This window comes from Watersipora subatra, chromosome 1 (genome assembly GCF_963576615.1).
Source record: "Watersipora subatra chromosome 1, tzWatSuba1.1, whole genome shotgun sequence".
In the NCBI taxonomy this organism is placed as follows: Eukaryota; Metazoa; Bryozoa; class Gymnolaemata; order Cheilostomatida; family Watersiporidae; genus Watersipora; species Watersipora subatra.
In genome coordinates, this window is record NC_088708.1 from 73,978,803 (window position 1) to 73,992,872 (window position 14,070).

General features: G+C 34.8%; 1 protein-coding gene across 2 annotated transcripts; it reads left to right on the forward strand.

Annotated features, from left to right (window-relative positions):
* Positions 1-224: 224 nt before the first annotated feature.
* On the forward strand, positions 225-13,970 carry LOC137404071 (AKT-interacting protein-like). 2 transcript variants are annotated; one of them, XM_068090235.1, is made up of 10 exons: positions 225-309; positions 5,150-5,271; positions 5,657-5,844; positions 5,947-6,014; positions 6,362-6,462; positions 7,846-7,934; positions 8,755-8,853; positions 8,949-9,056; positions 9,848-9,924; positions 13,485-13,970. In XM_068090235.1, exons 2-10 carry the CDS (start codon positions 5,242-5,244, stop codon positions 13,493-13,495), a joined length of 771 nt encoding a protein of 256 aa, XP_067946336.1. In that variant the 5' UTR covers positions 225-309; positions 5,150-5,241; the 3' UTR covers positions 13,496-13,970. The 2 variants fall into 2 exon arrangements, with proteins under 2 accessions (XP_067946336.1, XP_067946331.1); XM_068090230.1 differs by having other exon boundaries at positions 9,848-9,911.
* The last annotated feature ends 100 nt before the right edge of the window (positions 13,971-14,070 follow it).

The following is a 14,070-nucleotide window of genomic DNA, read 5'->3' on the forward strand; positions in this document are numbered from 1 at the left end:
TAGAGGACATTTATTGATTTATTATAAATTTTTTAATTTAATAGTTTAGTTGAATACAAAACAACAAAAAAATAAAAATTGACTTGAAAATTAAAAACATTTCTAGCTCTAGCTCAGAATAAACTTTGCCCGTTCTGACGACGATCAAACGATTGCGTCAACTTTTCGTTCACATAAATTCTTTAAAAAGAGCTTAGGCTATATAATATTATAGCTGATCCTGCGTAAAAGTAAAAAAATTAAGATACATAGGTAGTTTAATCACAAGATTAGACGTTTTAATACAGCTTACAATAGAACTAAATTAAGGTGAGGCATAAGCCCATTGTTGCAAGTTTGTGCTTTTTATGTAAACATTGTTTTGTTTTGATTATACGTTGCTATCTGTTGCTGTATTTTAACCCTTGTGCTTTTCTAACAAGATGGTTTATCTTTAAAACACGATTTGTGACGGATATTACTTACTCGATACTTACTCGATAGTAATAGTACATTTATAATTAGCCCCAGGGGCCTTGAGAAAGTGCTTCAGAAGTAAAAATTTGGTTAAGACTTTGGTTCACCTAGATTCCAGCGTTAGGCTAAGTTATGTTTCAGTCTGAGATTTAAGTCTTAAGTCTCTAACGGTTTTGGGTAAGAAACTGTTATGAAAGAGGCGAGTCACGGCATATAATGATGTTGGTTCACCACAGGCAGTAGCACGTGTGATTATGGCAGTATTCTTTGTCAGTAGTAAGCTCATCATAAGCAGAGGCTAGCACATTATACTTATTTTCATGTGATAGAATCTTCATCAGTAAAGCTACTCTCTGATTTCTTCTTCTGGATTCAAGCGATTGTAAACCTAGCTTTTTACGGGTGTCGCTGACACTATCTTTACCTTTAAGATTGGCTATGAATCGTGTTTCTCGGTTTTGAACCATTCCCAAGTTATGTACTGTCTGTCTGTCACTCGGATCCCATACTGTACAAGCATATTCCAGCACAGGATGGCACAAAGCTGTATAAGCAAGTTGTTTAGACTGTGACAGTGCATCGTAGAGTATATTAGCATAGTATATTAGCATATATTATTTTATTTATCCATTGCTGTCTGTATAAGTATACTAAAAACAATAATATTTCAAACTTTACGCTTACCAGTACTTGAACAATGCATAGGGATAAGTACTACAGTAAGATTTACTTGCCGACATTTTAATGACACATTGACATCCTGGATCTTTTTATCAGTGGGTTTTCTGTTTGCTAATAAATAATGATTTTACTCTTGCTTAAAACGAAACAATTGGACCAATATACATGTATATGTAATGTATATTATGTATGTTTAAAACAGTAAAAATGGGCTTTGTATTCTGCGTTGTTTTTTTGTATTTCAGTTAGTCTGCTTTAGAACTGGTGTAGGCTAAAGTTTTACAAAACTCCGTGCAACCGAGATTTAGCACTATAAAGGAAGATCGAAAAGTAATTAAAAACTGTCAAAGGGCTTTAGATGTTTCCTGTACGCCTACAATTTTTAAAAACACATTAATCTCATGTTTTTAGATTTAGCCAACGCCTCAAGACCAAAGAGGTTTTAGCATCCTAATATTAATAATAAAACATCATGCTTTTATGCTATCTCTAGCATTGGACATGTGCACCGAATTAATCAAAATACTTAAAGTTGTACATACTACAAGTTTAGCTACCAAAGACACTGAATGTTAGGTATTTTAGCAAGTAGTAATTGATGTCCATCATAGACTTAACATAGAAGGATTGCTAAACACACTTTGGAATGAACATCTAATTAGTATGCATTGGATTTAAATTAATTATTAAGATAATGTTAGTAGTAGACTTTTGATCCATCCATACTTCCAATATTTAGGGTTGACATTCGTTTTATGTTAATTTAATTTTTTCATAACTTGATCATTTATAGCCATTATAACATTGTCTATAGCCATGGTAATTTCTATAAATGTTAAAGCTTTACTAATAACAGCAATAACTTATGGCGATGTTGATAAGGAGTCTAGGTTCTGTTTACCTTCATATTAGTTGCAGTCTAAATTCATTTCAGTATGCCTTTGCATTCAATATCCATGCCAGCAGTTCATTATCCATTTCTATTATCATAGATTGTTTGCTGTTGTCACAAACCAACATTTATTGTCAGCATTGTCAATACAATAATTCATTTTTGTGTCATGATTCTGCAAGGATGAACAATTTCATTTTGACATATCCTTAGAAACTTTATTTTACAGCTCGGATTCCAATTGTGACATAAATTATTGCCTAGTTTATTCATTTTTATGACATAGCCAACCTTATTTAGACAAATGCTAAGCATATTTGTAAAAAGGAAAGTACATCAGCATACTTGCATGTTGCCAAAGTTTGTGTCTTACAATTCATATTTAGTAAAGTTAGCTGTTTAAAAACATAGATAGCATTTTTATATTGTTAATTCATATTAATATACTCACATTGTTGCACCACAAGAGTTACACACTTGTGTTGAAAAATTTGTGTTGCAAAATATACTCTTGGGTTGCAAAGTTGCAATAGAAAATTAATCGGCTAGTTTGTATTGCAATATATTATTTTTAGTTGTATTTCAACAGTAATGAAATATTTCATTTGTTCAGGTGCTGTTTACGCAATCCTGTTTTATTAAGAATATGGATGCAATCATCAACGTCTAACTTTACCATGCTGTGTTACAAAAAACTTGTATTAATTTCATTCAAGAATTCTATTAAATATATTCAAAGTTACATGTAGTTCATTTACCCATTTTCATTGCAATGAAACAGACGTCAATAGATTAAGTTAGATAAATTTCATTGGAATGTTTTAGTGGCATTTCTCTCCTGAATTCTGTTAAAAAATACTAAAATTACTCATAAAAATGTTACCAAAATACCATATGACATTCTAGTTCCGTACATTTGCTTAACCCTATTTAAAATTTTTAAGAACTTAAGCTGTTACTTTCAATCATATGTAGGAGAGCTTATTTGTCAATTGCTAAATAGGGTTGATGGCTCTTCACATATACACCTACTTAGTATGTTGGTGTTTTGGATTTGGATGCATGATAAAACAACACAATTGGACTCAGCAACGCAACATTTAATTAAATAATGTACATATTGTACATAGTCATTGGTGTGTTTTATTCCACTATTGAATATTCTACCAGGAATATTTGGTATACTGTATATTCATGGTCTGCTCAATGAGAACCAGTAATAGTATTTCTTTTTGTCCACTATTTGAGATATATATTAAACAATGCTTGTGAGATCTAATACTTCCTCCTTCCACAAAAAACAACCTTTCTTCAAGCATTTGCTACTAGTAACAATTAGGTTTACAAGTGACAATCTGTATTTATATCTTTGTATTTTTTATTAATTTCTTTTGAAAACCTATTTTGGTTTTAAAAGATTAAAGCTAGGATTTCCAACAGATACCGTAGTTAATATAGAGTTACACTTTTAGATATCCTTACAAAAGTGTAATTTGGTGTTACATCAAATTCAATTTATTATTTCATTGATGTGGTCTTAAACAAAAAGTAAGGTGTTTTGCAATCAAATTTGTTAAACCTCTGTTATTTGTTTATGACAGTCCTCCAGATATTTCACTGTTACACAGACTAGCATAGATTTTAGAGAGCATTTAGAATAGCTTACTATATTCTGTTAAAATGGTATCTCTTGTACTCCTACACCATTGACGAGTTGCTAAGCATTAACGAGCTGTAACAGAGACTATTTCATTGCAGATGAATCAAGTCTGTTTATTGAATTAAAATACTGTAACATATTTATTTTACTCAATATTGATGCTTGCACTATGATACTGCTTTCAGTCTTAACAGAAATGCTATACTTTCATTTATATATATTTTGGCCTTAGCATTCAAACCGATCTCACGTGAGACCGGACTTAATTACTGGGCTATTAATTAAAAGCCAAAATTTTGTTGCGCAGTAAGAACCCTACTTTTCATAATTGACAGTACAATGGAACCTCGGTTCTCAAACGCTTCGGTTTTCGACCAAAAAAATTGAGATTTGTTCGTCTTGGACCTTGAACATAAATTCGGTTCTCGACCAAACCGGAGCATGCGCATTAGAATTAAACATTCGGAATCGCTCCGTGAACAGCATGGAAACATTCGTTAACAAAGGGAGAAGCGAGTTACGCTTCATAATTTCTTTACAAAAAGGAAGGAACCGTCTGGGACGATGTCCCTTTACCGAAGAGATTTGCTAGAGAGACAACTCCTCTAGTCCAGTTACCCTAACTTGTTTTGGAGGAGGAGTCTCCTTCCAAGTTGTGAAGTAAACGTGCCATTGCTGTTTATATTTTCTTTTTCACACGATTTTTGACGTGACTGATCTGTTGTATTTTTCATTGTTTCGTTAACAATTTCTACAATTTTTTGTATTGTATCTTAACGTAGAGTGTTTTCGATATTTTAAGAGCAAAACATACAAAATTTTTACTTTTTGTTTTCTGTTTTCATCATCATTGATAGAAAATATTTTAATAAAAATAAACATGATCTATATCCGCCCTTTTTTATTTATAGTATGTAGTATACAGTACAGTTTTTGGTGTAAAATATTAAAAAATACTTTACCAAAGTGGTTATCTCGCCTTGAAACGGATTAAAATGTACATACATTAATACTAATGGGAATAATTGTTTCGGATCTCAAACAACTCGGTTTTCGAACAGCCTTCTAGAATGGGTGTTTGAGAACCGAGGTTCTACTGTATATGAAACATTCGAGTTATAGGCATTCTGAATGTTTTTATATATAGCTATGTAGTGTTATTATACACCCATGTAGTGTTAGTATATTTTAATACTGTTCGTAATGTACTTTCTGTAGCGAACAGAAATGTCATTGCCACCTTATACATTATTGAGAGGCTACTTGCTTTGTTTGTCATGGGAAGTGGCTGGTGTTTTAGCTCGTGTATTCTCATTCTGTTCCACATTGTATGACTAGATACAACTGTTTACTGGCTAGACTCCAACTGTTTACTATTTATATACTCTCCATACATGAGAATGTTTATTAAATTAAAAAGACCCTATCTGTAATTACTGAGTATCTTTGCATTATTTCAGTTAGTTCCTTCCTTGTTCCAACCAACTAGAACTCATCTTGTGGAATCAATTTGAAGAAGACTAATGGAGCCTATCTGATTGCTTCATTTGGAATGGAGGATCGGAGCAGTCAGAGTGGCACAGTGAGTCTCATTTTGTTATTTTTATATGCAACAGCTAGCTTATCGCAGTCGAGACATGTAACTTGTCGTAATCATTTACAGAATTGTCTGTTATCTGGTTGCCATGCCAGTAAAAAACTGGCTAATATAAGTTGCTTAATTGTGAGTCGGTGTTAATAGCTTGAAATGTATTAGTGAGGTTTTACTTTTTAAGTAAAGATATAACAAGCTCAAACAATGTGCATAATTTTCAAACATCATTGAGCGCATTTCTCTGTTTACACCATGCCACTATATATTTTACAGCAAACTGCAATAAAAAACCATGCATCAGTTGTTAAGTATAGCATTGTACATGTATTTGCATTTGAAGTTAGAACAGATGGTTGATATTCTCACTCTTTAGCCTAATAGCAGCAGCACAAACGACTCGAGCAAGGAGAACTCAAGGGTTTACAAGAAGCGCATGCCCTCCATTGATATGGCAACTCAGGCTAAGCTAGCTCAGCGAATGATTGATCCAAAGACAGCAACTCCCAAGGGGGGTCACAGCTATGGCCCTTACTTTCTAGAATATTGCCTCATGGCTGAGTAGTAAGTATTGGTCACACCGCTATTATGTTTAGGTTACTCATGTGTCTATCACTGCAGTTGTGCTAAGTTATAACTGCCCTATGCTCTCTCTCCCTCTTTCAGTGATTTGCTCCACAAACAGAAGTCTCTCAGTGGAGTATATGTAATTCCTTCAGCATTGACACCACTTAGTAAGTATCCTGACTATGCTTGTTTTTGGTTGTTCTGCGCTTGAGTCCAAACTGTCAATGTATGTATTTTTAGACATTATTTCTATTAATAGACATGTGTTGGCTGAAACTTGTTTGCTAGAACAATGTTACATCATGGTTCACCTGCTATCCTGTTTATGATCATTCTATTAGTGAGAAACTATTTTCATTACCTAATGAGTATTGGTTTTGCTCAGCATTTCCTCAGCTCAGTTGTTCCAGTTCATTTAAGCTTAGTTATTCCCAGTAGACTTTTCCTAAAGCTCACCAGCCAAACTACCGAGTGTTTCTTTATGGAGTAAAGAAACAGATTCTTTCTGTTTTAGTATGGAACGGTTGTATGTTTATAAGGCAAGGCCTCTACCAGGGTGGAGTCTACAGATTTCAACTGTTTGTACCTGATACGTACCCGGATGCGGGTTGTCCGGTAAGTGTTACTAACCAGCAGCTTATCCCTTGTTACCACACACTGAGACTCATAAAGCTGAAACCTTGCTCTCAGATACCAGCAACACTGGTCACTCATTATGTACCCTATTCATTCTATATTTCATAGTATTATACGTAGTTGTCTTTTCATGTTTTATTTCAGTTGAATTTCAATCATGCGCGATAATCCTTTGTTGGTAAACAACTTTTCCGTGTTAATTGTACATGTAGCTGAATATGACTTCTGAACACTGAGGGACCATTTGTAATATTAGTAATGTTGCATATTACTAATTGTTTGTGATTTCACACTAGGCAATCACTTCATTCTCTCTAACAGTGCACCTTCATGGCGTCTGTACTTCTCGTTGACCACTACTATTTATTTTTTTGACTTTTGTAACGTAGGTTTTAAAAAAGTTAAGAAATTACTGGAATACAAGTACAGTAGACCCCCGCCATACAACATTAATTCGTTGCCGTGTTGGCATCGTAAAGCCAAAATGTCATATAGAGGAGTATAGAAAGCCATAGTAATTATGTAAGGCAAACACACCCTGGTCAACAAACATCAAAATTTTATATAGATACTGTAGATTAATAACAAAATAGTACACTAACCTTACTAACTCTAATTATCTACAATCACTTTAGGGTATTTCGTGGTTATGATCTGCAATGTGTGATATTTCTATGTACAGTACGTATCGTGTGGAATTCTTACCCTTGAGACAGACGCATAGCATAAACGTTGAATTTAACTTAAATGTATTTAGCTTACTAAACACACACTTAAAGTTAAGTTCTTGCATGTATTTTACTAAACTTTAATTTTTTCAGCATCTTAATCTTTATTACCTATTTATGGCTGCCTTTTCACTATAAGTTACAATGAATAATGCTGAACTGAGAGAGTGAGCATCGTAGATCTTTCAGGCATTGTGGGAAGGCTTTCGGCTAGTAGCATATCCTCATTTTCATTATTCCACCGCATTCAGCACACTAACCACCAAATTTGAATTTCAACAGACATTTTTATTGATGTCATATGGCGACAAAAATGCTGTATGGAGGAAACGAAAAAACATTGTTTCTTCGAAAACCATCAAAAAAGCCGTAAAACAGGGACATCATAACCCTGGCACTGTAACAGAGTATTGCTGCGCCACAGTACTGCTGAATTGAATGCAACTTAATATTGCTTGGTTAAAAGTAGCCCAGCATTCTGCTTTAATAGCTAAACGAGGTGATTTGTAAGCTTGCTTGGTCACAGAATGCTCTTGTGTGGTCTAGTGGAGAGCTGATCTAAAATGTTACTCCAAGTTGAACTTAGGCATAGTTGTCATTTTTTGTATTAACTTGACTCGTTGTATGATTGCAGCTTCTAATATTTGATCCTCCTATCTTTCATCCATTAATTGACCCAGCTACGGGACGACTCGATGTGCAAAGAGCCTTCCCCAAATGGAAGTAAGAGTCAAGGCTTACTAGCTTTTTACCATTAGTATCATTATACTTCTTACCCTGCACTTTTGGGTGAACAGTTGTTGGTTATTAGGTTTGTAGACTGTTGAGTATTTCATTAATGTAATGGCTTGCTGTCTCACCCGTGTAATGGCTGAGCTGTTATCGGGCTCTTATGGTATTAACTCTAGAGAATAATGCTTCTTCTGTTGTCTGTTGAGCGATTAAACTCTATGCAGTATAGACGCAAGAGCTCTACTCCACTGCATCCCATCTTTTTAAACCATAACTGCCACAAGCAGAATTCATTGTTTGTTCATAGGTTTTTATGAGCCTAGCTTTTTAGGAATGGATGTTGGGGATGTTTAGTTCAATGTAGAATTATAGAGGTGGGTGTCTTAACACCCATTATTCTCTAAATTCCGCCTTCAAAATAATCTCTGTCTTTTTTGAAAGGTAGATAAGCTATTTAACATTGCTTGTAGCTTGTTACAAGATGTTTAGTAGTCTGAACGCCGAGAAAAATGAGCTCAAAAAAGCGCGATTTTATCACAAGTTAGCAATGTTATCGCGCTTTTATCAGTGTGTCTGATTTACCTATGAACAAACAATGAAAGCTGTTCATTCGCTGGATGCAACAGAATAGAGCTCCCGTGTCTATACTGCATAGAGCTTAATCGCTCAACAGAAAACAGAAGAAGCATTATTAGAGGCTAATAGAATACTCTAAAAGTTTTAGAAGTTGTATCATTTTGGATCGGGCTTCTGGTTCAATTTTTGATGTTACTGTTATCTTTTACTCCATGCACATCCATCTGTATTACAGGCGACATGTAAACCACTTGTGGCAGGTGCTCATGTATGCCAAAAGATCCTTCTATAAAATTGATGTAAAAGATCCCCTCAACCCCGAGGCAGCTAAACTGTAAGTTGCTGATGAAGCTGGTCTATCTATCTTAATCATCATTTACAATAGTCTCATCTGCATGTATGTCAGCTAACGGCCCCTCTCTATTGTAGGCATGGCTCTGACATAGAGTTCTATAGATACAAATTAAACGAATGCAATAACATATGCTTAGACAAAATCTACGATCCACCCAAGTCAGAAGATCCACATCTCTTCAGGTAACAATCTCTTTCAGCTATACACATTTTCAGTTTTGCATTCATTATCATTTTGCGCTACCCAAGATATTTGCTTTGGCTTTCTTACCCCACAAAACATTTTGCAGGGCGGAGTTTTTGCTTGCATTTTTTCACATTTTGAATTCATGCGCCTTTGCATCTTTTATGAACGTGCAAAGGTGGGACACGTATAAATAAGAACATAACAAAATTATTCATTGTGTATAATATTTGTATGTGAGTATAACAGTACAAATTGCCTGAATTCGATTGATTCGCTGCTGTATATGCGTGTGCAAGTCAGTATTTAGTTAAAATGTGGCAAGGCGTTTAAAAAATAATTCTTATTTTTAAAATATATTATGTTTAATTGTTCTATTTTAAAAATGTTGAATATGTATATTTATTTGAGTTTTAAAAAATCAGAATAGTTTTATATTATTGGACACCCAAAATAATGTTTTGTAGCTGTGGCCCTTGCATCATATGCAACTCAGCGCTAATATAGTTGCTACATTATAGCAGCTCTGTGTTATGGATTTGCACTAAATATTAAAAGGCAATTTAGATATGTATAACTTCTCATCACGCAGCTAGCTCTCCTTACATCCTGCCAGTGCTTTCTCATAATACGGTTATAATCTTGTTCCCTTTGTGGTTGCTAGACAACTCCCAAGTATTTGCTTGTACATGTATTTAAACCGAGTGTTCATGTCTAGTAATTATAGCAGAAGCTTTGTTCACACAGTTATCTTTTTAGTTTCTAAAAATCACTAACATTCTGTTTGTAGGTTTGAGCCATGGGATAATTTCAAACACGGAGATGCGCGTAAAGAAATGTTGAATGATCAGAAGGTAAATAGCACAGGTACATACTACACAATATTATTTCAGTGCTAACCAGCGAGTGCTGATATTACCCACCCCTAACAGCGTTGCTCCCACATCCTTGCTAAAAGCAATATCATCGGCTTCCTGTCCACTAATAATTCACTTTTCTAATCATCTACATATACTGTGTAACCGCTAATTGAACGTTATGGCGCTCTGTTTTTTAACCCTTCCTCTATAGTGGTGGTCAAATAGAATTCGCGTTCAAATAGAGGCTGGCATCGTATTTTTCAACTGGTTTGTAGGAATTTAGGGAAGATAAATTTAGCCCTTTTCCTAAGGAAGCAAATGTCACCTATATTTTGCCCTCTCTTTCCCGTGGAGCGATGTTAAACCATTTGGATGCAATAAATCTACTAACTTATCTCTAACTTGTCAAAGATCTCCAAATAAAATATGTATCGGGAAGCCGAGAGATGTCTCTACCAGTTGATATCTATTGATTGTAATTAATCTGCGATGATATTATAGCTTATGCTTTGCAATTTGTTGGAGCTTTTCGTTTTTTATTTTATTCTAAATTGGAAGGCATATTTTTATTTTATATCTATATTTAATAATTTTGAATAAAAGCTCATTGCACTCATTGATATGTTTGCTACAGTTTGCAGCCAAACCTAGCTTTTTGAGTGCAATAGAAGATTAGTTATGAACATCAATCCATTGCAAGTCATGTTAAAGGTTGACTTGCAACAAAATTCACATTACAGTTATTTAGTATCAAAAGGTTCACTATGTTTTACTCTGCTGTATTGTAGGTGCAAAATATGTGGAAATGTGATTGCAAGCTCTTAAAAGCTCAACAACGAACAGTTAATCGCAGCCATCACAAAAATGCCATAGGTTGGAATTTCTTTATTTCTCTGACGTACTCAATTTTACGTGGTTATTGTTTTGACGCGTGATGTTATCACGTGAATTGAAAGGCCAATAAAAAGCTTGATATAAAGCGTCTCGTAGCACTAATTTATGACAAACACTTCGGGTTCTACCGGAAAGCCCTTATCAAATATAGATGCTTGCTACTTTACAGTTTCGTTTCAGCTTGGTCTAATCATTTAGTCGTAATCTGATCATGTGACCTATGCATCCTACCAAATGGTGCGAACAATTTCTGCGTCATCTTTCGATTATCACAGGTGACCAACAGGCTCGTCATGTTCATCAGAGAATGATATGTACTCATTTGAGCTAAGGTTCAAAGATTAAGCTAGTTTTTGGCTAGGTTTTGAGATATCAGTGCTCAATGTGACATCATTACAATGATGATGAAATAAACGCGTAAGAACAATAGACATGGTTTTATTGAATGCGTGAAGTATATGTGTGAAAATATTTCGACGATTGAGGTTGCATGAAAGTGTAAACAGAATTACATCGTGTTCAACTACGTCCCGTTTGAGCCACTTTGGAGAGGGATTCCAACCTACGGCGTTTTCGTGATGGCTGCAAATAATTGTTCGCTTTTGAGCTTTTAAGAGCTTGTAATCACATTTCCACATATTTTGCACCTACAACACAGCAGAGTAAGACATGGTGAAACTTTTGGTACCAAATAACTGTAATGTAAATTTTGTTGCAAGTCAACCTTTAAGATAACCGCAAGGATGCTATTAAATATAATGCTATAAATCTGCAAATTTATTAGTTATATAATGATAATCAATCAAATGCTACAAATATATATTCATGAACAAGTGACATAATTGAACCATACATATATTACATGCAGAAACAAAAATTAACGTTTTTAAAACGAAAATACAGTGAAACATGGATAACTCGCCCACGGATAGCTCGAACACATGGTTAATTCAAACGGTTTCTTTGGTCCGTTCCCACGTAATGATAAATTGCTATAGATAACTCGAACTCAACACTGTTAACTCGAACTGTTTTTTTCCCAACGGCTACCGAAACGGTTGTTATCGCTTTAGAAAATCACTTTATTCCAAGCCATAGAGGTAAACCTCAACTTTTCGTAATTCATAAGCGTCGTTATTACCACCATCGGCAAAATATTTTTGTCAACGACTTTTCTAAAGGTTTGGTGAAATTTGATTTATACCAAACATCCGCTTATATTAGCGATATTATATTAGTGATCGCCCTTCGGAAGCAAGGTAAAGCAAGGTAATCTTTGCATGAACTTCAAGAAAAATAGGCAAAATTGATCGTGGGTAAAACACTCAAAAGAAAAAGATGTCTTTTCTTTTGAGCATTTCAACAACGATCAAGTTTTGCCAATGTCAATCTAAAAAACGTCCTGGCAATAACGTCACCTCAAACAACAAACCAATCTCAAGTGATAAAAAAATCTCAATACTTTTTGATAAAAACGTTTTAAACTTTACATTAGAAGCATTTAATTTGAAACAAGCCATTTGTGCTTTTGCTTTATATTATAGTTTGTATATGTACATGTATCTACTAATAAATAAGTAAATACATGGACTTGTGACAGTGCTCTGATAACTTGAACGCTCTGATAATTCGAACACTTTCGCTCGGTCCCGTGAAGTTCGAGTTATCCATGTTTGACTGTATTTGCATCGTTTGCTTGGATAGCTGCGTTCTGATTGTTGCTTTCGATGCTTCACGAGCTTGTTGTGGTTGTCCAATACCTTCCATAATGTCTTCTGACCTCAACTCTTCTTTTGCACTGCTGAACTAGTCGATATTAGCATCCAAACAATTTTTTGGCAGAGCAATACCTTTATGCGTTACGTTTAGCACAAATGCAACGGGTAAAGGTTTTGCTCGCTAAATGCAAACTTCAAGCTATAACTAGTCGTTCACCTACCATCGTAAACGTAAATCGTTTTTATATGCACGTACATGTACTTTAGTATCAAGGCCGTGTTAAACAAGGAACTACTATTAGATTGAGGCGGTTATTAATTCTACAGTGTTCAAAGTTTTAACAAAGATAGAGCGAAAAGCTCTGGAATTGGACTAGAGAATTAATTGTTATTGATGTAAACGATTCATTATGAATACGATTTTGTGGACACTTTTCTACTGATCAATTTATATTATGGGCTCGTAAAGATAAAATAATGTCAAAGTGGCGGTCAAATGGAGGTGGCGATCAATTAGAGTGGCGTTCTATTTTTCAACCCTTCTCTCAAGGTGGCGGTCAAATAGAGGTGGCATTCAAATAGAGGTGGCATTCAATAACAGGTTTTACGGTGTTTATTGTATTTTTTGCCTCCCAAGCGGTTATCAAATCGAAACGCATGTAAATTTTTGTTACATTGTTCATGCCTTGCTGAGTTATTTGTCTTTCAATCTTGCTAGCAAACTATTTTGATTCTTTGAGTTAATTACTATTATACAGATTGTATGAAGGTTTTATGACGGGGTATGTAGCTAGTATTGAAAACGGAGATCCTCCATTCACCCTTTGTGAAATGGTTTAAAATAATTGCTATTATATTATCAAGGTCATACAGTAGTTGGTTCACGCTTCTTTACAAACTGGCTGCTTATTAATTGCAATTGATACAAATTCAAAAGCCGCATGCTGCGTTGCAGGAGCTGGCTGAAGGGAGGGATGACTCGACATCTGAAGGACTTTCCTGGATGTCTCCCGACAAACTTGGACCATTTCAAAAATATCATCATTCAACGAATTTGGCGTCAAAGACAAATTATTGACGTATTTTTCACCTTTTGAGTAACTTAACTTTTAGTAATCTACACAATATCTTTTAATCCCATATGGCTCCAAATCTCAGAACTTTTTGTCCAATCTGACGGATTGCATGGGTGGAGGGTTAAACTATTTGGTGCTTCATTCATTCATTCGAAACCGTTTAATGAAGCGCTAGTTATGTGGTCCGCAAAATATTTTACAGATCTTTTTTATCTCGGTAATGGCAGTGCTGGGCTGCAGCAAATGTGTCATCGAAACTCTCGTTTCTCTGTTTCCAAATTTTAGCAGACTAACAAGTTTTTAGATTTTTAGAAGGTTGCGTGGCTAATAATTTCTATTTTTCTTAATAAATGCAAATGGCTGCTTGACAACCTTATTCTCATGTTATATACCATTGAATTGACATTGCTGAGCTATGACATGGCTGGTATCAATTAGCTTACGCTGGCTTTTCATGTGCCAGCT

Bases quoted from the DNA above. Each gene is read 5' to 3' on its own strand.
- LOC137404071 (XM_068090230.1), top strand. From the start codon at position 5,242: ATGGAGGATCGGAGCAGTCAGAGTGGCACA. The intron at 6,015-6,361 runs GTAAGTATCCTG...TTTCTGTTTTAG, and splicing joins TTCAGCATTGACACCACTTA to TATGGAACGGTTGTATGTTT. The intron at 7,935-8,754 runs GTAAGAGTCAAG...TCTGTATTACAG, and splicing joins AGAGCCTTCCCCAAATGGAA to GCGACATGTAAACCACTTGT.